This window comes from Sinohyriopsis cumingii, chromosome 12 (assembly GCF_028554795.1).
Source record: "Sinohyriopsis cumingii isolate HCF-2022 chromosome 12, ASM2855479v2, whole genome shotgun sequence".
NCBI lineage: Eukaryota > Metazoa > Mollusca > Bivalvia > Unionida > Unionidae > Sinohyriopsis > Sinohyriopsis cumingii.
Genome location: NC_142972.1, coordinates 32980704 through 33008224, shown reverse-complemented (window position 1 = coordinate 33008224; position 27521 = coordinate 32980704). Strand labels below are relative to the sequence as shown.

The 27521-nt window shown below is 40.0% G+C and overlaps 1 protein-coding gene across 1 annotated transcript; it reads left to right on the top strand.

Moving 5' to 3' along the window:
- LOC149786216 (uncharacterized) lies at positions 1-27148 on the top strand. The gene is made up of 5 exons (XM_089975905.1): positions 1-129; positions 386-492; positions 12086-12206; positions 15041-15147; positions 27022-27148. The coding sequence occupies exons 1-5, from the start codon at positions 1-3 to the stop codon at positions 27146-27148; spliced, it is 591 nt and encodes a 196-aa protein (XP_089832031.1).
- The last annotated feature ends 373 nt before the right edge of the window (positions 27149-27521 follow it).

The following is a 27521-nucleotide window of genomic DNA, read 5'->3' as shown; positions in this document are numbered from 1 at the left end:
ATGCCTCCGCGGTTTGATGATACCGTCGATATATTGCGAGGAGCCAAGTTCTTCTCCAAGCTGGACCTAATATCAGGATATTGGCGAGTCGAGATGGAGGCAGAACACAAGAATTACACTGCCGTCTCGGTAGTTCCACTCGGCTTTGATGAGGCGAACCGCATGAGTTTTGCTTTGTGTAACGCTGGAGCTACATTTCAACGTCTTATGGAGAAATGCATGGGTGAAATGCACCTCAATGAGTGCCTCATTTTCATAGACGATATCCTCATTTTCTCGAAGACGTTTGATGAGCACATGGACCATTTAGAGGCAACGTTCGCACGCTTACACCACCATGGTCTTAAGCTGAAACCCTCTCATTGTGAGTTACTCATGTCTTCAGGGTCACGTTATATCTGAGAAAGGTATCAAGACTGTCCCAGAGAAAACATCTGCTAGTAAGACTTGGCGAAAGCCTAACAGCATTAATGAGCTGCGTCAGCTTTTGAGGTTTGCGGGTTATTATTTCCGCCTTGTCGAGAACTTTTCGCAGATAACAGAACCGTTAAACGCTCTATTAGAGGGTCATGGAACGACCAAAGCGTCTCGAAAGAATAAGTCCAAAAAGAAACAAGTAGCTCTTTGGACTTGGGGCGCTGCCCAAGAAACCGCCTTCGCGACTCTTATAGACAAGTTGACCTCTAGCCCGATCTTAGCGTTTGCCGACTATGCTCTTAAAATTGCTAGGAAGAGCCAAAACAAGATTGGAAGTGGTACATTGCTCCAATTGTCCATGCATATAATGCTACTAAACATGATTCCACTTTATTCTCACCCCATTTTCTTATGTTTGGGTGGCACCCCCGGCTTTTGATTGACGCTTACCTGGGTACCGCACCAGCTTGTGGCGAGGCTACTGCAGCGCCTCACACGTACGCCGAAAAACTGAAAGACCGCCTCCAGTTCGCTTACACAGCCGAGGCGAGGGAGTCGAGCAATAGTCATGTTAAGAACAAGGTCCAGTACGATAAGAAGGTGTCGATAGTCCAGAGACGATACGACGAGCGCCTAGTTCATATATTAAGTACATGGCGATCGACGTTATCGTCCCCTTCATGCGCTTCGTGCACTGATCGATAACTCGCTCACTCATGACAAACACGCACCTGGGGCACACACATCTATAATAAACAGCACCAATTCATACTATCACACCTTCTTGCTAACAAAAACTCACAACTACTAACAACCTGCATCATAATGACCAGCACCCACACCTATTTATTAAACACATGGTTTTTAGTAATAAGCACCTATGTTTGCTAACCAATATATACTGTCACTGACGAGCGTCAATTCCACTGACCAGGGCAAAAACAACTGGTCATCACTCGCAAGTAATGACCAACACACTATCGTAGAGACCAGTACGTACTCACACTTAGTGAAAATCATGCTCTCATCCTGAATACCTACTGACTAAAACATCGTTTTACTAAACATATTCCTCAGTGTTACAGACCGGTACTCGCATCTACTCACCAGCACATAAACATATTGGCCATAGCCCACACCTTCTAACTAACAAGTGGTCTTACGGGCCTGCACACACACCTGCTAACCGACATGCAATATTATGGAATTTCATTCACACTTACTAATCAATACAGTGTGCAGATCAGCAACCACATGTACAGACCATCGCACACACCTACTGATGAACCCTTTGTCCTATAGACCAGGATTCACACCTTCTGACCGACATAAGGGCTTTCTGAACAGCACCAACTATCATTGACCAACACAAAGTCTTATGATTAGCATCTACATCTAACAACCATCACCACGTTTCCTAATAAGTGTTCTTGACAAGCACCCACATCAACGGACCATCAAATATTCATAATGCAAAGCATATATACTTACTGCCAGTAAATATTGACCAAAACAGTCTCACTAACCACGCCTAATAACCAGTAAACACTATTGCCTACCATCACCCAAACATACTGACCAACACGCAGTCCTTAAACCAAAATGCAATCTTACTAAACAGCATCCACACCGACTGACCAACATCATCTTTTTGACCACCACGCAGACTTTTCAACCATAAACTGTCCATCTACTGTCCATCAAATACAGCCATCACTGGAGGAATATCAACGAAGTATAGATAGAGACTCGTCCTTTTTCAAACAACGGCCTTAATTCAGGATCAAAGATTTTCTAGATACCCAAGTTAATACTAATCAATATTACCTACCCACAAGATACATCTATCCTTTTTCGTTGTTTATTCTGCAAAACGTTTACTTTTTAATTTTTTTATAAATATTTTTAAATTGTTAAATTGTTTATGTATATTTTCCAATTCCAAAGGCTTTTCTTGCCGCTCTAATTTAATGTTCCGATCATATTTCTACTCAGTTTCATGACAGTTTCGTGATTGTATCATTACTTTTCGTGTTGCTTTAAGCTGGTTTCATGATTACAGCTGTTTATAGAATCATTTAAATATATTTAAATTTGCCGGCACCGCTACGTACTCCAAGGTATAGATAATAATTTTGACATAAATCTCAGATATATGCATCCAGGCTCTAAACAGAATTCATTCAAATGGACTGATTTTCCTCTATTTAATTTGTAAAAGAATGACTGTGGTTTGTAAATGGATGAGTATCTGTATAAAATAGTATTAATCCTCATTACTTTATGCCCTAACCTGGCATCATACCTTTACATATCAGTTTATAGGAATTAGTGTTGGTCAGTATGTATGCTGGCTTGTAGAGGTGAGTGCTGATCAGTAACATTGTGTGTTGGTCATCAGATATCGATGCTGGTCATTACGATTGCGTATTAGTCCGCAGATATGGATGATATCCATTACTTCTTACCTTTATATCATATTCTTAAACATCTATTTATAGAAATCAGTGAGTGTTTGTCAGTATGTGTAGGTGTTGGCACGTTTGTGCTAGACAGTAACACTGAGTGTTGGTCAGTAGATGTCGATGCTGGTCATTAAGATTGCGTATTGATCAGTAGTTGTGGGTGATGTCATTAGCACTGTATAGGGGTCAATAAGTGTGGAAACAGCTCATTTATACGGTGTGTTCGTCAAAAGGCGTGTGTTCTGCAAAGTAAGACGGTGAATTGGTTTGCTGGTGTGTGTGGTGATCTGAATGACTATATGCTGTTCAGCACTTGTAAATTATGGTCAGTGAGTGGATGTGCTGGTCAGTAAATATTGTTGCTGGTCAGTGTCACTGTGTTTTGCCTATGTCGATAAATCAGCCCCACACCTATAATAATATTGACTGGTGGTTTAGGGGATGATATCGCCTATGCATTCGAACCTGCCAAACTCTGCTGTTACTTTGTCTGCACGCATCAATGTGCATTGTATTCACTTACCGTTATTGAGCTTCCATTGGCTGAAGGATTTATTGGCGATATATACATACTATTTATGGACTAAATTCTCTGTTTGACGACTTGTTAATCCACATGGAATAATACAGTTCTTTGTCTTGTGGCCATGTTGAATTTCGCGTTAAATATGACTGTCACTAAATACAGCTAAGTGTTTACACTGTAAACAAGTGTGTTCTGGAAAGATCTGCATGCAGCAAAATTGCACAGTTTAATAAACATACGACATTAGACCCACGTCATCCATCAGTACCAATACAGATTGGGCGGGCATGATTTATCTATGTTTTGCCTAGCAAGCATGGGTGCTGTTCAGAAAGATGGTGACTTGGTAATTATATGTGGCTGCTGGATCAACAGGTTTGCCTGTTGATCAGTAGGTGAGTGTGCTGGTGATTAAGACATTGTAATTGTTAGCAAGAGTGGGTGTTGGTCAGTATGTGTGGGTGCTATTTCAGTAATACTGCTGGTTGCTGGTTAGTAAGAGGGTATGTTAATAGGAATGGGTGTTTGCTAGAAGACGTAAGGCATTGACCAGTTCATCAGTAGGCATGAATCATGGTCAACAGCCAACATTGTGTTAAATTCCCCTTCTCACCATAATGCCATCCCATGTTAAGCCAATGTGTATTTTTAACATTTCGCTCGACTGCATACCATCCCATAATAGTAAACCTATGGAATAATATTAAATTATCTTTATCCCTTGACAGTCCCATAGTTTCAGGATGGTTAAAGTAATGGTACTTCCATTATTCCAATAGAACCAATTTTGAATCTATAATTCCGCGCTGATTACTACTCCGGACACGCAAAATGACGTATGTGTTTGAAACCGAATACACAACCTCCGTGTCCAATTTATCGAACGTGATTTACCAAAAGTATCATAAAAATGGTAAACTGTATGTAATGCCCATCTTTCTGTCTTCTGTATGAAGCTTTCGCTTTACATAAGTTCAGTCGAACATAATTCTGACAAGAGGTCGTGTTCAAACCGAACTTGCAAAAACATTCAAACATGAATCATTTTTAAATATTACAGTTCTAATCTTCAGAAAGCCACCTTATTATATACAGTCTAATTAAATTAGCACAGTGGCAGAAAAGGTGCATTTTAGAATAAAATAAGTACGTTTTGTTTAATGCATTGTCTCTAGACCTACATTTTGCAAAGAAGGGCATGGTTTCAAATCAATTTTCACTTCTTGCTATATTCAAAGTCTAGAACGAGGAAATTATAATTAGAATTTGACGATACAATATTATTTGTTGATCGTCATTTTTCTGTCTCGTTTTAACAACTTGCAGCACTATTCATAACGTATCAATTTTAATTTTCACTCGCAAACTGTTCGTTTTGAAATCTAGTGTTTGTGATGTTGCATTACATCCTAATATCATGCTGTTTTACCTAAAACGTACTGAAGTAGGTTTTATTGATAACGTTTTCTGAAGCAGTACCGAGTGCTGAGACAGGTGAGTGACATGTTTGCTTCATTTTTAATATTTGTCATGGCAGTAATAATTAGCTCTTATCATTATTCCTGAGTTGGTGCCAGTCAATAAGAAGCGATCGGCACAACATCCTTTAAACATATATGCCTACTTGGAACATTATACTTGCAATAACACAAATGTATGTATGTATGTATGTATGTATGTATGCATGTATGTATGTATACATTCATACATGCATGCATGCATACATGTATGTATGTATGAACATTTATGTCGATATTCGTTCGTTTATATTCATCCATTCAGCCCCCCCTCCCTATTTCATGTTAACCTGAATAACTAGTCGATATGTTCGTCCGTCTCTGACCATCTGTATCGATTTACACCTTCCTGATGTAAATCTGTCAATACTCGTAACGTTGATTATAACATGGTGATAAGTTGTCACCAAAGTGGCACTCCAGTGGATTTAATTGTGCTTGGAGCAACAGTCGACACGACGGGCATATTACACAGGTCCTTTCTACAGCACGTGATCGAAACATCGCTTGAAGATAGCGAGACCCCAAAATCTCTTTTGCCTATGAGTGAGAACCCAAGCCCAAAAGCCATCGCATACCTTGTGGACATAAATAAATAAATAAATAAATAAATAAATAAATGCCAAAGTAAACTTGTATCTGTGTGTTCTGATACCACTTACAGCTGAATATATTCTAATATAACATAACTCACATGTCAAAATAATCAAAGTGAATAAAGATTTCACATGTACATGCCTGCCAACTATTCTGTCTATCCCATGTTAGAGAGATAATTCAAAGAAATAAACATTATGCGCAAAAGTCAGTTTCTCACTTTCTCACTGGGATCTCAGGGGTTTACACTTTATCAATATTATCGTACTGGTTCCCAGTTTTCAATTTCACACTTATATCTCATTATGTTTCTCATTTAATCACCGACATCTTGTTGGTTCACAGTTTCTCTCTTTTGTACTGGTATCTCATTAGCTCATATTGTTTCACTTTCTCACTGGTATCACACTGGTTCTGAGAGAGCAGCTTTTCGCTTATTCACTTGTTCACGGATTCTAATTTTCTCATTTGTATCACTGGTTCACACTGCAATCTCATCGCATGATAGGCTATGTAAGCTTCTGTTACTTGTTGTTCTTTGTCTTCTTAAAAAGTGGAATCTACAAGTTGCTAATGTCTAGATAATAAAATCTAATTTAAACATATATTCTTTCTGAGGTAAGTAAACAGGTGAAAGCGTTTACCATTTGTAGATAAGATTTTCACTTAGGTACAAAATATTTGAAAACGTATCTTAACATATGCGAATTGTAAGCTTATTTTACATATATAAAATTGTTTTTGACAGATGCAACGTTTTGTGAACAATTTAATATACTGTACATCATTCATCTCACATATACAGAGCAGAATTTCACATATGCGAAACATATATTTTCATTTATATGATACTTTCATACTTGTAATTTGTTCACGCATGTGAAGAGAATATCGTATTTGGGGACAAATTCCAACACGGTGTGCCATACAAAAGAAATTATATTATTGCAGGGCACTCCCTAGGTCCCGTGTACAATTAGTGTTTGTTTTAAAAATCGAATATGATTTATCGCGAAGCTGTTATAATAGTTATTATTGCGGGGGAGTCTGAATCTTTTTCAAATTTTGTCGAAACATAAATTAATACAGACCAATAACGGTATTTAAAAGAAGAAGAAAAAAAATCATCTACCTGCAAGTCTTTCGCTCTCTTAATTTAGTTTGAAGATAAATGGGCAATGCTGGAAGGTTCTTCGAGTTTATGGCTCAAACAGAACCGAAATGAATATTTGAAATGTTATATGAGTTTCTGAACGGTGGGCATATCAAATAGGACCCACCTTAAACGTTTTTATAAAATTTCTGCGCCAACCCAATATAACTCAGGCTAATTACCTACGTTTCAAGAAATATTGCAATTAGGCCACCTGCGTATATGAATTTTGCTTCTTTTTAAATTCTTTCTTTTTAATTTTCTAGAAAAGATACATTAGTCATGCTGCGTGTTTCATCAAAAGTATGGCAGAAACAGGACATACCTAATTACCATAGACAGAAAAATAAGAATAAACTAATAATAATAAACGAACCAAGATTGAACGGTTACAATTGACCACTATATATATATATATATATATATATATATATATATATATATATATATATATATATATATATAGCTTACTTTACATATACATGTATAAAATTGTTTTTGACAGATGCAACGTTTTGTAAACAATTTAATATACATCATTCATCTCACATATGCCGAGCAGAATTTCACATATGCGAAACTTTTTGACAGATGCAACGTTTTGTAAACAATTTAATATACATCATTCATCTCACATATGCCGAGCAGAATTTCACATATGCGAAACTTATTTTTATTTATATGATGATAATGTATGATTCTTTCTCGAGTGAATTAAAGTCAGATGTATATGGGGCCCCGAGTGGCCGAGTGGTCTAAAGCGCTCTCCGTTACGGATCACTGCCATCTCACCTCTGTCTGCGTTGGTTCCAGTCTCAGATTCGGCTAATGTGGGTATGTGAGAAAGCTTGCCAGTAGCTTCTCGTGGGTCGGTGGTTCTTTCTGGGGCTATTCCGGGTGCTTCCTCCACCATTAATACTGGCCGCCATGTATAGCCTATCGTGTGCTGAAAAATGTCATTAAACCCTACAACAACAACAACAACAAATATATATAGTTGTTAGTTGGCATTTGTTAGCCTCGAGAGACGATGAAAGTGCGCCCATAAGAGATGTCTTGGTTGGTAGTTGTGCAGGGTCTGCTGTGGCTATGTAGTGCAACACGGGAGTGGCAGTCCTTGCTGTACTTGACGGTTGTGTCTGGTGTTGGTTGGAGTTGCTTCTTCTTCCTCTGCGAATCGTTTTTCATCAGCTAGCAAGCGTAGCATGTCCTCGCCGGCTTTCAGACCAGTGATCAGAGCATGTCGCCAGCTTGATCTGTCTAGAGCGAGCTCTTCCCAGGTGTTGACATCGATGTCAAGGGCTTTCATGTCACGCTTGCAGACATACTTGAAGCGGAGATGCGGCCGTCCGATTTACCTTTTGCCAGAGGCGAGTTTCGAATAAAGAATGTCTTTGGTGATCCGTCCGTCATCCATCAGACGTAGATGGCCTAGGCATCTGATGCGACGTTGGCGGAGGAGTGTGACCATGCTGGGAATCTTGGCACGTTGAAGCACCTCGTTGTTTGTTACGCGATCGCTCCAGGTGATCCCGAGTATGCGTCGGAGGCAGCGCATGTTAAAGGCGCTTAGTCTTTTCTCTTGTAAGGCGTATAGAGTCCAGGTTACACTGACGTAAAGGAGAGTGCTTAGCACGCAGGCACGGTACACTGTGATCTTGGTGTTCAGGGTCAGCACACTGTTGTTCCACACTCTCTGTGACAACCTGGAGAGTGTTGTTGATGCCTTTCCGATCCGCTTGTTGAGCTTGTTGAGCTCAACATTGAGCGAGAGGTTGTTGGTGATATTAGAGCCGAGGTACATGAACTGACTGATTACCTCAAGTTCGTAGTTGTTGTTGATGATGCTTGGCGAGTCCGCGTTTGTTTTCTTTAGGCTTATGGTCAACCCAAACTCATCGCATGCTTTAGCAAAGCTCAGATTCTGTGTGGGTTGCTAGAGCAGAATCGTCTACGAAGAACATGTCCCTTATGGTGACTTCACGCAATTTGCTCTTTGCCTTCAGTCGTGCCAGGTTGAACAGTCTGTCGTCTGATCGCTTGTGCAGGTAGATACCTTCTGTGTACGTCCTAAAGTCGTGCTTGAGCAGGACTGCGAAGAAGATGCCGAAGAGTGTGGTGGCAAGGACGCAGCCCTGTTTCACTCCACTGCGGATGTCAAAGGGGTCGGATGTTGAGCCTTCGTACTGCATCATCTCATCGTGGAAGGACTGGATCATGCTTAGCAGCTTTACAGGGCATCCAGTTGTCGCCAGGATTGTGAAGAGTCCGTCTCTGCTGACCAGATCGAACGCCTTGTTAAGGTCTATAAAGTCCAGGAAGAGGTGTATGTGTTGTTCTCTGCATTTTTCCTGCAGTTGCCTGACAGAGAGGATCATGTCAATTGTGGACCTCTCTGCGCGGAATCCGCACTGCGACTCTGGATACACTCTGTCAGCAAGCGTCTGCAGTCTGTTCAGGATGACGCGTGCGAAAACTTTACCCACGATACTGAAAAGGGATATGTTGTTGCAGTAGCTTCTGTCGCCCTTGCTCTTGTACAGGATTACGATGTTGTCCTGAGGCACTGAACCCTAATCCTAGGACTGACAGAGGAGGTCGTGCAAGTGTGAGAGCAGCACGCTACAGCCGCACCTGATGACTTCTGCTGGAATGACATCCTTCCCTGGGGCTTTACCTAAGGACAGTTTCTCTAAGGCCTTCTTTAGTTCTGATACAGTAGATTTCTCGCCTAGTTCAGTCATGAGAGGGATGTTTTCAATGGCGTTGAGGGTATCATTGGTTACTTGGTTCTCTCTGGAGTGCAGTTCAGAGTAGTATCCAACCAACGCTCCATCTGCCTGTGGCAGACTTCAGTGGTGCTGTCACTTCATGGGACCCATTGCTTTCTTTATGTCATCGTACATACATCTGATGTTTCCGATGTCTGCTTCTGACTGGATGCTCTGACAGAGCTGAAGCCAGTATTCACTGGCACACTGCCGTGCTAATATATGCACTTTGCTTCTGGTAGACCTGTATGCCTGTAGTGTCTTCTGACAGGGGGATCGCTTGTATTGCAGATGAGCACTGCGACGCTCTTCTATGGCTTGCATGAGTGTGGCGCAGTTAGCCTCAAACCAGTCATTGTTCTTTGATTGCTTCTCACCAAAGATCAGTGTGGCTGTGCTGTACACAGTCGCTCTGATGTGATCCCATCTTTCTTTGGCACTGCCGTTGGGAGGTTCTGAATCAAACTTCTTGGAAAGAACATATGTGAATTCCTCAGCCTTGTCTGGATATGACGTTTTGCTCACATCTATGCGTGGTTTACCCTCTAGCCTATAGCGGTGGATCTTCTTCGGCTGAAGCTTTCTTTTGCAGCACACCAGCGAGTGGTCGGTGTCGCAGTCAGCACTGTGGAAGGTACGGGTAAGAAGCACACCCTTCATGGCTGACCGTCTTGTAATGATCAAGCTGGTGCCAGTGTTTAGACCGGGGATGCCTCCAATACACTTTATGCTGTGGCTTTGTCTGAAAGAATGAATTGGTGATGCTGAGGTCGTGGTACGAGCACATCTCTAGAAGGAGCAGCCCATTCTCATTCATCTTCCCAACGCCAAACTTGCCAAGGCAGGAGGGCCAAGAGTCATGGTCGGCACCCACCCTAGCATTGAAGTCCCCCAGCAAAATCAAATTCTCTTCCTTGGGAATTTTGTCGATGAGCGAGTTTAACTCATCGTAAAACTCATCCTTGGTGTCTGCTCAGGCGTTTAGTGTGGGAGCGTAAACGCTAATCAGGTTGACAGGTCCGTTTGTGTTGTGGAGGCGGACGGATAGCAGTCTTCCATTTCTTTGTTGGCAGGGTTCCATCATCCCTAGCAGAGTGTTCCTGACAGCGAATCTGACACCACGCTCTCCGGCTTCGTCGGCGCTCTTTCCTTGCCAGAAGAATGTGTAGTTCGTTCCTCTGATGGACCCGGAATCTATTAGTGGTGTTTCCTGTAGCGAGGCGATGTCGACCTGGAGTCTTGCACGTTCGTCTTTGATGACTGAAGTCTTTCGAACATCGCTGATTGCCTGGAGATCATCTGAAAGCCCAGTCAGCATGGTACCTAGCTTGAGGATTGCAGGTTTCCTTATTGGTTTTCTTTTGGTTTTGGTCTTGGTATATATATATATATATATATATATATATATATATATATATATATATATATATATATATATATATATATATATATCTGAAGCTAGAGCGGCATTAAGTTATTAGACTGACTACTGAAAACATGAATTCAAAAGTCTAACCTAATATCATTTGGATATTACTTATAGTGCTTTAATGAGACAATAGGACCTACCAAAATCGAATACTCAAGTAAGCTAGCTCAACTGACTGTAAGTTAGGTTCATTACGTAGCAATCCGCTCACTTGTTCGATGGGAGGTGGGAGTGGATGAGCTGCAAATCATTAGGCATTTAATATTTATTCCCGGACGTCTCTAGTCTCTTGGTTGCATGCCACTAAACATCTGAAGAAGGTTCCAGCTTTATAGTACGCTAACCTACGTCGCTGATCAGACAAAAATTGTGCAAAGATGATGATTTATCCACTTGAATATCACGTGCTCTCTTGTGTATGACGATTTGTAATAATTTAAGTCATTTTAGAGGAATATACATATTTTCAGGAAATATTACAAAATCACCAACAACATTTTTTCTTATAGCCATGCTTGTGAATTGTAATTTGTGTACCTGCTTAGTTTTACAAAATAAATTCAGTCCTGTGTCACAGATTACAGAGGGTTACTGTGGTAAAGAAATGATAGTTACAAAGAAATCAGTTCCTAAAATAGCCCGAATTCATAAATAATGTAGGTGTAAAGGCCTAATTATTCATTATTTATATAAATGTATTAAACACTACGTTGATACTGAGCGTGGTTATGACTATATTACTGCTTGCTAAAGACAGGACAGAGGGACTCACTGGAAATATTAAGAAGATTATGGATTGCGTACTAAATCAGTTAATATTTGAAAGCAATTCGTTTTGTACGCTTCATTGAGCCTTTCGGTGATTTTTGGAAAACAGGCCCTGCAATCATGCTGTACCAGTATGATTTGGTTACTTGTTGTCTACGAACCAAAAGACTGAACTTGTGCTTTATTTTACCCGTTGAAATCTAGGGTACGGTCTGGATAATTTAAAAAACAGTTGTTGTATGTATGTATGTATGTATGTGTGTGTGTGTGTGTGTGTGTGTGTGTGTGTGTGTGTGTGTGCACGTCAGTAAATATTTTCATCTGCAGGTGATTTCTACAGTATGTATGCACATATCTTTAAACGTATTTTATACTATGCATGGTACAGTTCGGTCAAAATAACAAATATAGAATGTGCATTGTAGTTTATGTTTCATTTTAGTTGTGAGTTTGTGTACGCAAATTTGAAAGAAGGAGACAGATGGGGCGGGCGATACATTTTAGAATCACCTCGTGTTTATCTTGTCATTCGATATAACCTGAAGATTTTGCAAGTGGCAAAGGTTTGATTTTTCTTAGTTTGAAATGTGTAAAAAATGAATTAGAAATCTTATTTTCTCACTGTACATATGTGTTCACCAGACGGGATTAGGTGAAAAAAGAGATAATGGTACACCACAATTATCACGTGAACGAACGAAAACGTTACAATTAATCAGTACAAATTCATCTGTGATAAATTAAATACTACAACAAAAAATAATACATGATAAATAAATAAGCAGAGAAATCAAATATCGTTCAAACTGGCTACAATCTTTATATCCCAGATGAATACTTTGCACACTTTGATCTGATGTTAGCGATGAGCATCACTCAAAATGTGCAATTGAAAGGCTGAACGTTGACTCTGCCATCGATCTCGTTCATGCTTTATGCAACGCTAGTTTGACATTACCGTGAGACGGGCTTCCCGCTTATGTAGAAGATGGACTGAGGATCTAGAAGAATATAAACGGACATCGTCTTGATAGTATTAAGTTTCATTTCATGTGAGACTTAGGATATGTATGTATGTATGTATGTATATATGTATGTATGTACGTATGTGTGTATGTTCGTACGTACGTGTAGGTGTGTCTGTGCGTGCGTGCGTGCGTATGTATGTATCCATACATATACGTATAAGTGTATCTGTCTTTATGTATGCATGTGTCCGTTAGTCCTGTACGTATATGTGTTCCTCGTTACTACGGCAGAGAACAGTGTCCTTACAGTTTATAGGGTCTTGTGTTGGAGATTGGCAGTTAAAGCACGTCAGAGCCGAAATTACACAATGCCAAAGCAATGTCTTCTTCCTCGACGTTCTCTGTATCACTGCTTTCAAAATTACAATTTAAAGATCCTCATGAGGAAAGGAAGTAAATATTGTTGTGTGTGTTTTGCAGTAGAATATGATACGTACGGCACAGCCTACATAACTCTGGACATATAGACTGGGCGACCGATAGGTCCGAGCACAGATTCGGATTGTATATATGGAGCAGTGAGCATGCAGTGGTGTCAGTTCGTTACATTTCTGGCCAGAAGTTAAATCAGCACAATACAATCCAGTTTTATGAGGAGTAACATATATTTATTTATTAAAGAATACTTAATATACGATACTAAAACAGAACAGAACAAATACTATACACAACCCGCACGTTGGTATTTCAATATATAGCAAAACGAAAATATAAAAACGACAACTTACCAGATACGAAGACCCTAACCATCCAGATACCACAATTCTCACGAATTGCATTCGTCGTAATACGCGTAGACTACTGAAAGGTGTCGTTAGTCCAGAGACTATACGACGAGCACCCTAAGTGTAAATGTCTCCTGACATTTAAAAACTTTGTGCTTGCTGCCCCCAAAAAAAGAAGAAATTTACAGGAACAAATAATCAATCAGTACTATACATCGTGTCTTCAGAAATAAATAAAAACATTAATACATGACAGTTATTCACATATATCAAGATTTATAAACAACCATAACAAAATACGAAAGTTCATCCTCTTTAGTTAAAATAAAATGAAAAGCTTACAAGAACGGTTTTCTATTACTACGTATTCCTTTTCTTTTTCTTCCGTAGTGGTACTAGTGTGACTCACCTAGTAGGTCAGCCCCAGTGGGATTCGAACCCACCCGATTCTCCCCGGAAGACCCATTACCCCCACATTTATCATCATTCAGCAGTAATATTAGTTCATAACATGGAGGACAAGTAAAAAATAAACGGAACTACAGAACTTAATAAATTAAATTGCCTGGCAAAAAATTAAATATTTAAAACCACTGAAATTGAAACTACAATTGCTTACATAATTATGTCAAATTGTCTCCATATATTTATATTTTTGTGTTAGATTGACAACAAATGGGATATTCAGAATCACTCCTACCTACTAAATAAAAACAAAGAACGCCAGAAAGATACGGATAAATCTCATTATCTCACACGTAGTAAATCGCCTTTTAATTCACTCACTGGCCTAGCAGGTCGGGTGGTTTTCGGTCTCTGGTAGAACGCTTTACCAGTTGCTGGCCTGAGTCTTCCCGCGACACCTGTGGTGCTGGTGGGTTCTGGACTAATCTCAAGGACTGATGCTCTGTTTCTCCCCCTAATACGGTCGGGTTTTGAACTGACCTTTCGGTAGACACTTTTGTGTATCCGAACTGAGTGCTCTCATGCGAGGCATGTGAGGGAGTAAGACTGACCTCAACACGTACAAGATAATACTCGATGATGATAGGCCTTTCAAACAACCATACAGAAAAATGCCCTCGGGGATGTATGAGGAGGTGCGTCAGCATATTAAGGAAATGCCAGATGCTTAAGCAATCAGGGAATCTGATAGTCCTTACTCCTCTAATGTTGTGTTGGTCCGGAAACGAGATAACAGCCTACGTTTCTGCATTGAATACAGGACCCTCACTGCAAAGACCCGGAAGGACGCCTACATGCCTCCGCGGTTTGATGATACCGTCGATATATTGCGAGGAGCCAAGTTCTTCTCCAGGCTGGACCTAATATCAGAATATTGGCGAGTCGAGATGGAGGCAGAACACAAGAATTACACTGCCGTCTCGGTAGTTCCACTCGGCTTTGATGAGGCGAACCACATGAGTTTTGCTTTGTGTAACGCTGGAGCTACATTTCAACGTCTTATGGAGAAATGCATGGGTGAAATGCACCTCAATGAGTGCCTCATTTTCATAGACGATATCCTCATTTTCTCGAAGACGTTTGATGAGCACATGGACCATTTAGAGGCAACGTTCGCACGCTTACACCACCATGGTCTTAAGCTGAAACCCTCTAATTGTGAGTTACTCATGTATTCAGGGTCACGTTATATCTGAGAAAGGTATCAAGACTGTCCCAGAGAAAACATCTGCTAGTAAGACTTGGCGAAAGCCTAACAGCATTAAGGAGCTGCGTCAGCTTTTGAGGTTTGCGGGTTATTATTTCCGCCTTGTCGAGAACTTTTCGCAGATAACAGAACCGTTAAACGCTCTATTAGAGGGTCATGGAACCACCAAAGCGTCTCGAAAGAATAAGTCCAAAAAGAAACAAGTAGCTCCTTGGACTTGGGGCGCTGCCCAGAAAACCGCCTTCGCGACTCTTATAGACAAGTTGACCTCTAGCCCGATCTTAGCGTTTGCCGACTATGCTCTTAAAATTGCTAGTGTCACTGGAGGAAGAGCCAAAACAAGATTGGAAGTGGTACATTGCTCCAATTGTCCATGCATATAATGCTACTAAACATGATTCCACTTGATTCTCACCCCATTTTCTTATGTTTGGGTGGCACCCCCGGCTTTTGATTGACGCTTACCTGGGTACCGCACCAGCTTGTGGCGAGGCTACTTCAGCGCCTCACACGTATGCCGAAAAACTGAAAGACCGCCTCCACTTCGCTTGCACAGCCGAGGCGAGGGAGTCGAGCAATAGTCATGTTAAGAACAAGGTCCAGTACGATAAGAAGGTGTCGATAGTCCAGAGACGATACGACGAGCGCCTAGTTCATTTATTAAGTACATGGCGATCGACGTTATCGTCCCCTTCATGCGCTTCGTGCACTGATCGATAACTCGCTCACTCATGACAAACACGCACCTGGGGCACACACATCTATAATAAACAGCACCAATTCATACTATCACACCTTCTTGCTAACAAAAACTCACAACTACTAACAACCTGCATGCATAATGACCAGCACCCACACCTATTTATTAACACATGGTTTTTAGTAATAAGCACCTATGTTTGCTAACCAATATATACTGTCACTGACGAGCGTCAATTCCACTGACCAGGGCAAAAACAACTGGTCATCACTCGCAAGTAATGACCAACACACTATCGTAGAGACCAGTACGTACTCACACTTAGTGAAAATCATGCTCTCATCCTGAATACCTACTGACTAAAACATCGTTTTACTAAACATATTCCTCAGTGTTACAGACCGGTACTCGCATCTACTCACCAGCACATAAACATATTGGCCATAGCCCACACCTTCTAACTAACAAGTGGTCTTACGGGCCTGCACACACACCTGCTAACCGACATGCAATATTATGGAATTTCATTCACACTTACTAATCAATACAGTGTTGCAGATCAGCAACCACATGTACAGACCATCGCACACACCTACTGATGAACCCTTTGTCCTATAGACCAGGATTCACACCTTCTGACCGACATAAGGGCTTTCTGAACAGCACCAACTATCATTGACCAACACAAAGTCTTATGATTAGCATCTACATCTAACAACCATCACCCACGTTTCCTAATATAGTGTTCTTGACAAGCACCCACATCAACGGACCATCAAATATTCATAATGCAAAGCATATATACTTACTGCCAGTAAATATTGACCAAAACAGTCTCACTAACCACGCCTAATAACCAGTAAACACTATTGCCTACCATCACCCAAACATACTGACCAACACGCAGTCCTTAAACCAAAATGCAATCTTACTAAACAGCATCCACACCGACTGACCAACATCATCTTTTTGACCACCACGCAGACTTTTCAACCAATAAACTGTCCATCTACTGTCCATCAAATACAGCCATCACTGGAGGAATATCAACGAGGTATAGATAGAGACTCGTCCTTTTTCAAACAACGGCCCTTAATTCAGGATCAAAGATTTTCTAGATACCCAAGTTAATACTAATCAATATTACCTACCCACAAGATACATCTATCCTTTTCGTTGTTTATTCTGCAAAACGTTTACTTTTTAATTTTTTTATAAATATTTTAAATTGTTAAATTGTTTATGTATATTTTCCAATTCCAAAGGCTTTTCTTGCCGCTCTAATTTAATGTTCCGATCATATTTCTACTCAGTTTCATGACAGTTTCGTGATTGTATCATTACTTTTCGTGTTGCTTTAAGCTGGTTTCATTGATTACAGCTGTTTATAGAATCATTTAAATATATTTAAATTTGCCGGCACCGCTACGTACTCCAAGGTATAGATAATAATTTTGACATAAATCTCAGATATATGCATCCAGGCTCTAAACAGAATTCATTCAAATGGACTGATTTTCCTCTATTTAATTTGTAAAAGAATGACTGTGGTTTGTAAATGGATGAGTATCTGTATAAAATAGTATTAATCCTCATTACTTTATGCCCTAACCTGGCATCATACCTTTACATATCAGTTTATAGGAATTAGTGTTGGTCAGTATGTATGCTGGCTTGTAGAGGTGAGTGCTGATCAGTAACATTGTGTGTTGGTCATCAGATATCGATGCTGGTCATTACGATTGCGTATTAGTCCGCAGATATGGATGATATCCATTACTTCTTACCTTTATATCATATTCTTAAACATCTATTTATAGAAATCAGTGAGTGTTTGTCAGTATGTGTAGGTGTTGGCACGTTTGTGCTAGACGGTAACACTGAGTGTTGGTCAGTAGATGTCGATGCTGGTCATTAAGATTGCGTATTGATCAGTAGTTGTGGGTGATGTCATTAGCACTGTATAGGGGTCAATAAGTGTGGAAACAGCTCATTTATACGGTGTGTTCGTCAAAAGGCGTGTGTTCTGCAAAGTAAGACGGTGAATTGGTCTGCTGGTGTGTGTGGTGATCTGAATGACTATATGCTGTTCAGCACTTGTAAATTATGGTCAGTGAGTGGATGTGCTGGTCAGTAAATATTGTTGCTGGTCAGTGTCACTGTGTTTTGCCTATGTCGATAAATCAGCCCCACACCTATAATAATATTGACTGGTGGTTTAGGGGATGATATCGCCTATGCATTCGAACCTGCCAAACTCTGCTGTTACTTTGTCTGCACGCATCAATGTGCATTGTATTCACTTACCGTTATTGAGCTTCCATTGGCTGAAGGATTTATTGGCGATATATACATACTATTTATGGACTAAATTCTCTGTTTGACGACTTGTTAATCCACATGGAATAATACAGTTCTTTGTCTTGTGGCCATGTTGAATTTCGCGTTAAATATGACTGTCACTAAATACAGCTAAGTGTTTACACTGTAAACAAGTGTGTTCTGGAAAGATCTGCATGCAGCAAAATTGCACAGTTTAATAAACATACGACATTAGACCCACGTCATCCATCAGTACCAATACAGATTGGGCGGGCATGATTTATCTATGTTTTGCCTAGCAAGCATGGGTGCTGTTCAGAAAGATGGTGACTTGGTAAGTATATGTGGCTGCTGGATCAACAGGATTGCCTGTTGATCAGTAGGTGAGTGTGCTGGTGATTAAGACATTGTAATTGTTAGCAAGAGTGGGTGTTGGTCAGTAGGTGTGGGTGCTATTTCAGTAATACTGCTGGTTGCTGGTTAGTAAGAGGGTATGTTAATAGGAATGGGTGTTTGCTAGAAGACGTAAGGCATTGACCAGTTCATCAGTAGGCATGAATCATGGTCAACAGCCAACATTGTGTTAAATTCCCCTTCTCACCATAATGCCATCCCATGTTAAGCCAATGTGTATTTTTAACATTTCGCTCGACTGCATACCATCCCATAATAGTAAACCTATGGAATAATATTAAATTATCTTTATCCCTTGACAGTCCCATAGTTTCAGGATGGTTAAAGTAATGGTACTTCCATTATTCCAATAGAACCAATTTTGAATCTATAATTCCGCGCTGATTACTACTCCGGACACGCAAAATGACGTATGTGTTTGAAACCGAATACACAACCTCCGTGTCCAATTTATCGAACGTGATTTACCAAAAGTATCATAAAAATGGTAAACTGTATGTAATGCCCATCTTTCTGTCTTCTGTATGAAGCTTTCGCTTTACATAAGTTCAGTCGAACATAATTCTGACAAGAGGTCGTGTTCAAACCGAACTTGCAAAAACATTCAAACATGAATCATTTTTAAATATTACAGTTCTAATCTTCAGAAAGCCACCTTATTATATACAGTCTAATTAAATTAGCACAGTGGCAGAAAAGGTGCATTTTAGAATAAAATAAGTACGTTTTGTTTAATGCATTGTCTCTAGACCTACATTTTGCAAAGAAGGGCATGGTTTCAAATCAGTTTTCACTTCTTGCTATATTCAAAGTCTAGAACGAGGAAATTATAATTAGAATTTGACGATACAATATTATTTGTTGATCGTCATTTTTCTGTCTCGTTTTAACAACTTGCAGCACTATTCATAACGTATCAATTTTAATTTTCACTCGCAAACTGTTCGTTTTGAAATCTAGTGTTTGTGATGTTGCATTACATCCTAATATCATGCTGTTTTACCTAAAACGTACTGAAGTAGGTTTTATTGATAACGTTTTCTGAAGCTGTATTTGAGACATGTTAACCCTCAAAGTTTCTCTGCTGGCAAATAACTTTAGGGTTTCTTGTGGAATAGGTACTAACAGTTAAAGTTATAAAATGGTGAGTATCTATTCACTGATTGTGATAAATATATTTATAACATTGAATGTGCATCGGCTGGGAACAAATTCATGACTAGTCCGCTAAAGGTAATGCAGTACCGAGTGCTGAGACAGGTGAGTGACATGTTTGCTTCATTTTTAATATTTGTCATGGCAGTAATAATTAGCTCTTATCATTATTCCTGAGTTGGTGCCAGTCAATAAGAAGCGATCGGCACAACATCCTTTAAACATATATGCCTACTTGGAACATTATACTTGCAATAACACAAATGTATGTATGTATGTATGTATGTATGTATGTATGTATGTATGTATGTATGTATGCATGTATGTATGTATACATTCATACATGCATGCATGCATACATGTATGTATGTATGAACATTTATGTCGATATTCGTTCGTTTATATTCATCCATTCAGCCCCCCCCCTCCCTATTTCATGTTAACCTGAATAACTAGTCGATATGTTCGTCCGTCTCTGACCATCTGTATCGATTTACACCTTCCTGATGTAAATCTGTCAATACTCGTAACGTTGATTATAACATGGTGATAAGTTGTCACCAAAGTGGCACTCCAGTGGATTTAATTGTGCTTGGAGCAACAGTCGACACGACGGGCATATTACACAGGTCCTTTCTACAGCACGTGATCGAAACATCGCTTGAAGATAGCGAGACCCCAAAATCTCTTTTGCCTATGAGTGAGAACCCAAGCCCAAAAGCCATCGCATACCTTGTGGACATAAATAAATAAATAAATAAATAAATAAATGCCAAAGTAAACTTGTATCTGTGTGTTCTGATACCACTTACAGCTGAATATATTCTAATATAACATAACTCACATGTCAAAATAATCAAAGTGAATAAAGATTTCACATGTACATGCCTGCCAACTATTCTGTCTATCCCATGTTAGAGAGATAATTCAAAGAAATAAACATTATGCGCAAAAGTCAGTTTCTCACTTTCTCACTGGGATCTCAGGGGTTTACACTTTATCAATATTATCGTACTGGTTCCCAGTTTTCAATTTCACACTTATATCTCATTATGTTTCTCATTTAATCACCGACATCTTGTTGGTTCACAGTTTCTCTCTTTTGTACTGGTATCTCATTAGCTCATATTGTTTCACTTTCTCACTGGTATCACACTGGTTCTGAGAGAGCAGCTTTTCGCTTATTCACTTGTTCACGGATTCTAATTTTCTCATTTGTATCACTGGTTCACACTGCAATCTCATCGCATGATAGGCTATGTAAGCTTCTGTTACTTGTTGTTCTTTGTCTTCTTAAAAAGTGGAATCTACAAGTTGCTAATGTCTAGATAATAAAATCTAATTTAAACATATATTCTTTCTGAGGTAAGTAAACAGGTGAAAGCGTTTACCATTTGTAGATAATATTTTCACTTAGGTACAAAATATTTGAAAACGTATCTTAACATATGCGAATTGTAAGCTTATTTTACATATATAAAATTGTTTTTGACAGATGCAACGTTTTGTGAACAATTTAATATACTGTACATCATTCATCTCACATATACAGAGCAGAATTTCACATATGCGAAACATATATTTTCATTTATATGATACTTTCATACTTGTAATTTGTTCACGCATGTGAAGAGAATATCGTATTTGGGGACAAATTCCAACACGGTGTGCCATACAAAAAAAATTATATTATTGCAGGGCACTCCCTAGGTCCCGTGTACAATTAGTGTTTGTTTTAAAAATCGAATATGATTTATCGCGAAGCTGTTATAATAGTTATTATTGCGGGGGAGTCTGAATCTTTTTCAAATTTTGTCGAAACATAAATTAATACAGACCAATAACGGTATTTAAAAGAAGAAGAAAAAAAATCATCTACCTGCAAGTCTTTCGCTCTCTTAATTTAGTTTGAAGATAAATGGGCAATGCTGGAAGGTTCTTCGAGTTTATGGCTCAAACAGAACCGAAATGAATATTTGAAATGTTATATGAGTTTCTGAACGGTGGGCATATCAAATAGGACCCACCTTAAACGTTTTTATAAAATTTCTGCGCCAACCCAATATAATTCAGGCTAATTACCTACGTTTCAAGAAATATTGCAATTAGGCCACCTGCGTATATGAATTTTGCTTCTTTTTAAATTCTTTCTTTTTAATTTTCTAGAAAAGATACATTAGTCACGCTGCGTGTTTCATCAAAAGTATGGCAGAAACAGGACATACCTAATTACCATAGACAGAAAAATAAGAATAAACTAATAATAATAAACGAACCAAGATTGAACGGTTACAATTGACCACTATATATATATATATATATATATATATATATATATATATATATATATATATATATATATATATATATATATATATATATATATATATATATATATATATATAGCTTACTTTACATATACATGTATAAAATTGTTTTTGACAGATGCAACGTTTTGTAAACAATTTAATATACATCATTCATCTCACATATGCCGAGCAGAATTTCACATATGCGAAACTTTTTGACAGATGCAACGTTTTGTAAACAATTTAATATACATCATTCATCTCACATATGCCGAGCAGAATTTCACATATGCGAAACTTATTTTTATTTATATGATGATAATGTATGATTCTTTTTCGAGTGAATTAAAGTCAGATGTATATGGGGCCCCGAGTGGCCGAGTGGTCTAAAGCGCTCTCCGTTACGGATCACTGCCATCTCACCTCTGTCTGCGTTGGTTCCAGTCTCAGATTCGGCTAATGTGGGTATGTGAAAAAGCTTGCCAGTAGCTTCTCGTGGGTCGGTGGTTCTTTCTGGGGCTATTCCGGGTGCTTCCTCCACCATTAATACTGGCCGCCATGTATAGCCTATCGTGTGCTGAAAAATGTCATTAAACCCTACAACAACAACAACAACAAATATATATAGTTGTTAGTTGGCATTTGTTAGCCTCGAGAGACGATGAAAGTGCGCCCATAAGAGATGTCTTGGTTGGTAGTTGTGCAGGGTCTGCTGTGGCTATGTAGTGCAACACGGGAGTGGCAGTCCTTGCTGTACTTGACGGTTGTGTCTGGTGTTGGTTGGAGTTGCTTCTTCTTCCTCTGTGAATCGTTTTTCATCAGCTAGCAAGCGTAGCATGTCCTCGCCGGCTTTCAGACCAGTGATCAGAGCATGTCGCCAGCTTGATCTGTCTAGAGCGAGCTCTTCCCAGGTGTTGACATCGATGTCAAGGGCTTTCATGTCACGCTTGCAGACATACTTGAAGCGGAGATGCGGCCGTCCGATTTACCTTTTGCCAGAGGCGAGTTTCGAATAAAGAATGTCTTTGGTGATCCGTCCGTCATCCATCAGACGTAGATGGCCTAGGCATCTGATGCGACGTTGGCGGAGGAGTGTGACCATGCTGGGAATCTTGGCACGTTGAAGCACCTCGTTGTTTGTTACGCGATCGCTCCAGGTGATCCCGAGTATGCGTCGGAGGCAGCGCATGTTAAAGGCGCTTAGTCTTTTCTCTTGTAAGGCGTATAGAGTCCAGGTTACACTGACGTAAAGGAGAGTGCTTAGCACGCAGGCACGGTACACTGTGATCTTGGTGTTCAGGGTCAGCACACTGTTGTTCCACACTCTCTGTGACAACCTGGAGAGTGTTGTTGATGCCTTTCCGATCCGCTTGTTGAGCTTGTTGAGCTCAACATTGAGCGAGAGGTTGTTGGTGATATTAGAGCCGAGGTACATGAACTGACTGATTACCTCAAGTTCGTAGTTGTTGTTGATGATGCTTGGCGAGTCCGCGTTTGTTTTCTTTAGGCTTATGGTCAACCCAAACTCATCGCATGCTTTAGCAAAGCTCAGATTCTGTGTGGGTTGCTAGAGCAGAATCGTCTACGAAGAACATGTCCCTTATGGTGACTTCACGCAATTTGCTCTTTGCCTTCAGTCGTGCCAGGTTGAACAGTCTGTCGTCTGATCGCTTGTGCAGGTAGATACCTTCTGTGTACGTCCTAAAGTCGTGCTTGAGCAGGACTGCGAAGAAGATGCCGAAGAGTGTGGTGGCAAGGACGCAGCCCTGTTTCACTCCACTGCGGATGTCAAAGGGGTCGGATGTTGAGCCTTCGTACTGCATCATCTCATCGTGGAAGGACTGGATCATGCTTAGCAGCTTTACAGGGCATCCAGTTGTCGCCAGGATTGTGAAGAGTCCGTCTCTGCTGACCAGATCGAACGCCTTGTTAAGGTCTATAAAGTCCAGGAAGAGGTGTATGTGTTGTTCTCTGCATTTTTCCTGCAGTTGCCTGACAGAGAGGATCATGTCAATTGTGGACCTCTCTGCGCGGAATCCGCACTGCGACTCTGGATACACTCTGTCAGCAAGCGTCTGCAGTCTGTTCAGGATGACGCGTGCGAAAACTTTACCCACGATACTGAAAAGGGATATGTTGTTGCAGTAGCTTCTGTCGCCCTTGCTCTTGTACAGGATTACGATGTTGTCCTGAGGCACTGAACCCTAATCCTAGGACTGACAGAGGAGGTCGTGCAAGTGTGAGAGCAGCACGCTACAGCCGCACCTGATGACTTCTGCTGGAATGACATCCTTCCCTGGGGCTTTACCTAAGGACAGTTTCTCTAAGGCCTTCTTTAGTTCTGATACAGTAGATTTCTCGCCTAGTTCAGTCATGAGAGGGATGTTTTCAATGGCGTTGAGGGTATCATTGGTTACTTGGTTCTCTCTGGAGTGCAGTTCAGAGTAGTATCCAACCAACGCTCCATCTGCCTGTGGCAGACTTCAGTGGTGCTGTCACTTCATGGGACCCATTGCTTTCTTTATGTCATCGTACATACATCTGATGTTTCCGATGTCTGCTTCTGACTGGATGCTCTGACAGAGCTGAAGCCAGTATTCACTGGCACACTGCCGTGCTAATATATGCACTTTGCTTCTGGTAGACCTGTATGCCTGTAGTGTCTTCTGACAGGGGGATCGCTTGTATTGCAGATGAGCACTGCGACGCTCTTCTATGGCTTGCATGAGTGTGGCGCAGTTAGCCTCAAACCAGTCATTGTTCTTTGATTGCTTCTCACCAAAGATCAGTGTGGCTGTGCTGTACACAGTCGCTCTGATGTGATCCCATCTTTCTTTGGCACTGCCGTTGGGAGGTTCTGAATCAAACGTCTTGGAAAGAACATATGTGAATTCCTCAGCCTTGTCTGGATATGACGTTTTGCTCACATCTATGCGTGGTTTACCCTCTAGCCTATAGCGGTGGATCTTCTTCGGCTGAAGCTTTCTTTTGCAGCACACCAGCGAGTGGTCGGTGTCGCAGTCAGCACTGTGGAAGGTACGGGTAAGAAGCACACCCTTCATGGCTGACCGTCTTGTAATGATCAAGCTGGTGCCAGTGTTTAGACCGGGGATGCCTCCAATACACTTTATGCTGTGGCTTTGTCTGAAAGAATGAATTGGTGATGCTGAGGTCGTGGTACGAGCACATCTCTAGAAGGAGCAGCCCATTCTCATTCATCTTCCCAACGCCAAACTTGCCAAGGCAGGAGGGCCAAGAGTCATGGTCGGCACCCACCCTAGCATTGAAGTCCCCCAGCAAAATCAAATTCTCTTCCTTGGGAATTTTGTCGATGAGCGAGTTTAACTCATCGTAAAACTCATCCTTGGTGTCTGCTCAGGCGTTTAGTGTGGGAGCGTAAACGCTAATCAGGTTGACAGGTCCGTTTGTGTTGTGGAGGCGGACGGATAGCAGTCTTCCATTTCTTTGTTGGCAGGGTTCCATCATCCCTAGCAGAGTGTTCCTGACAGCGAATCTGACACCACGCTCTCCGGCTTCGTCGGCGCTCTTTCCTTGCCAGAAGAATGTGTAGTTCGTTCCTCTGATGGACCCGGAATCTATTAGTGGTGTTTCCTGTAGCGAGGCGATGTCGACCTGGAGTCTTGCACGTTCGTCTTTGATGACTGAAGTCTTTCGAACATCGCTGATTGCCTGGAGATCATCTGAAAGCCCAGTCAGCATGGTACCTAGCTTGAGGATTGCAGGTTTCCTTATTGGTTTTCTTTTGGTTTTGGTCTTGGTATATATATATATATATATATATATATATATATATATATATATATATATATATATATATATATATATATATATATATATATATATATATATCTGAAGCTAGAGCGGCATTAAGTTATTAGACTGACTACTGAAAACATGAATTCAAAAGTCTAACCTAATATCATTTGGATATTACTTATAGTGCTTTAATGAGACAATAGGACCTACCAAAATCGAATACTCAAGTAAGCTAGCTCAGCTGACTGTAAGTTAGGTTCATTACGTAGCAATCCGCTCACTTGTTCGATGGGAGGTGGGAGTGGATGAGCTGCAAATCATTAGGCATTTAATATTTATTCCCGGACGTCTCTAGTCTCTTGGTTGCATGCCACTAAACATCTGAAGAAGGTTCCAGCTTTATAGTACGCTAACTTACGTCGCTGATCAGACAAAAATTGTGCAAAGATGATGATTTATCCACTTGAATATCACGTGCTCTCTTGTGTATGACGATTTGTAATAATTTAAGTCATTTTAGAGGAATATACATATTTTCAGGAAATATTACAAAATCACCAACAACATTTTTTCTTATAGCCATGCTTGTGAATTGTAATTTGTGTACCTGCTTAGTTTTACAAAATAAATTCAGTCCTGTGTCACAGATTACAGAGGGTTACTGTGGTAAAGAAATGATAGTTACAAAGAAATCAGTCCCTAAAATAGCCCGAATTCATAAATAATGTAGGTGTAAAGGCCTAATTATTCATTATTTATATAAATGTATTAAACACTACGTTGATACTGAGCGTGGTTATGACTATATTACTGCTTGCTAAAGACAGGACAGAGGGACTCACTGGAAATATTAAGAAGATTATGGATTGCGTACTAAATCAGTTAATATTTGAAAGCAATTCGTTTTGTACGCTTCATTGAGCCTTTCGGTGATTTTTGGAAAACAGGCCCTGCAATCATGCTGTACCAGTATGATTTGGTTACTTGTTGTCTACGAACCAAAAGACTGAACTTGTGCTTTATTTTACCCGTTGAAATCTAGGGTACGGTCTGGATAATTTAAAAAACAGTTGTTGTATGTATGTATGTATGTATGTGTGTGTGTGTGTGTGTGTGTGTGTGTGTGTGTGTATGCACGTCAGTAAATATTTTCATCTGCAGGTGATTTCTACAGTATGTATGCACATATCTTTAAACGTATTTTATACTATGCATGGTACAGTTCGGTCAAAATAACAAATATAGAATGTGCATTGTAGTTTATGTTTCATTTTAGTTGTGAGTTTGTGTACGCACATTTGAAAGAAGGAGACAGATGGGGCGGGCGATACATTTTAGAATCACCTCGTGTTTATCTTGTCATTCGATATAACCTGAAGATTTTGCAAGTGGCAAAGGTTTGATATTTCTTAGTTTGAAATGTGTAAAAAATGAATTAGAAATCTTATTTTCTCACTGTACATATGTGTTCACCAGACGGGATTAGGTGAAAAAAGAGATAATGATACACCACAATTATCACGTGAACGAACGAAAACGTTACAATTAATCAGTACAAATTCATCTGTGATAAATTAAATACTACAACAAAAAATAATACATCATAAATAAACAAGCAGAAAAATCAAATATCGTTCAAACTGGCTACAATCTTTATATCCCAGATGAATACTTTGCACACTTTGATCTGATGTTAGCGATGAGCATCACTCAAAATGTGCAATTGAAAGTCTGAACGTTGACTCTGCCATCGATCTCGTTCATGCGTTATGCAAC

Excerpts from the sequence above, each read along its gene's own strand:
- LOC149786216 (XM_089975905.1), top strand. The coding sequence starts at position 1 with ATGCCTCCGCGGTTTGATGATACCGTCGATATATTGCGAGGAGCCAAG. Across the intron at positions 493-12,085 it reads GAGCTGCGTCAGCTTTTGAG|TTGTGAGTTTGTGTACGCAA; the intron begins GTTTGCGGGTTA and ends GTTTCATTTTAG. Across the intron at positions 12,207-15,040 it reads AGATTTTGCAAGTGGCAAAG|GGTCACGTTATATCTGAGAA; the intron begins GTTTGATTTTTC and ends TCATGTATTCAG.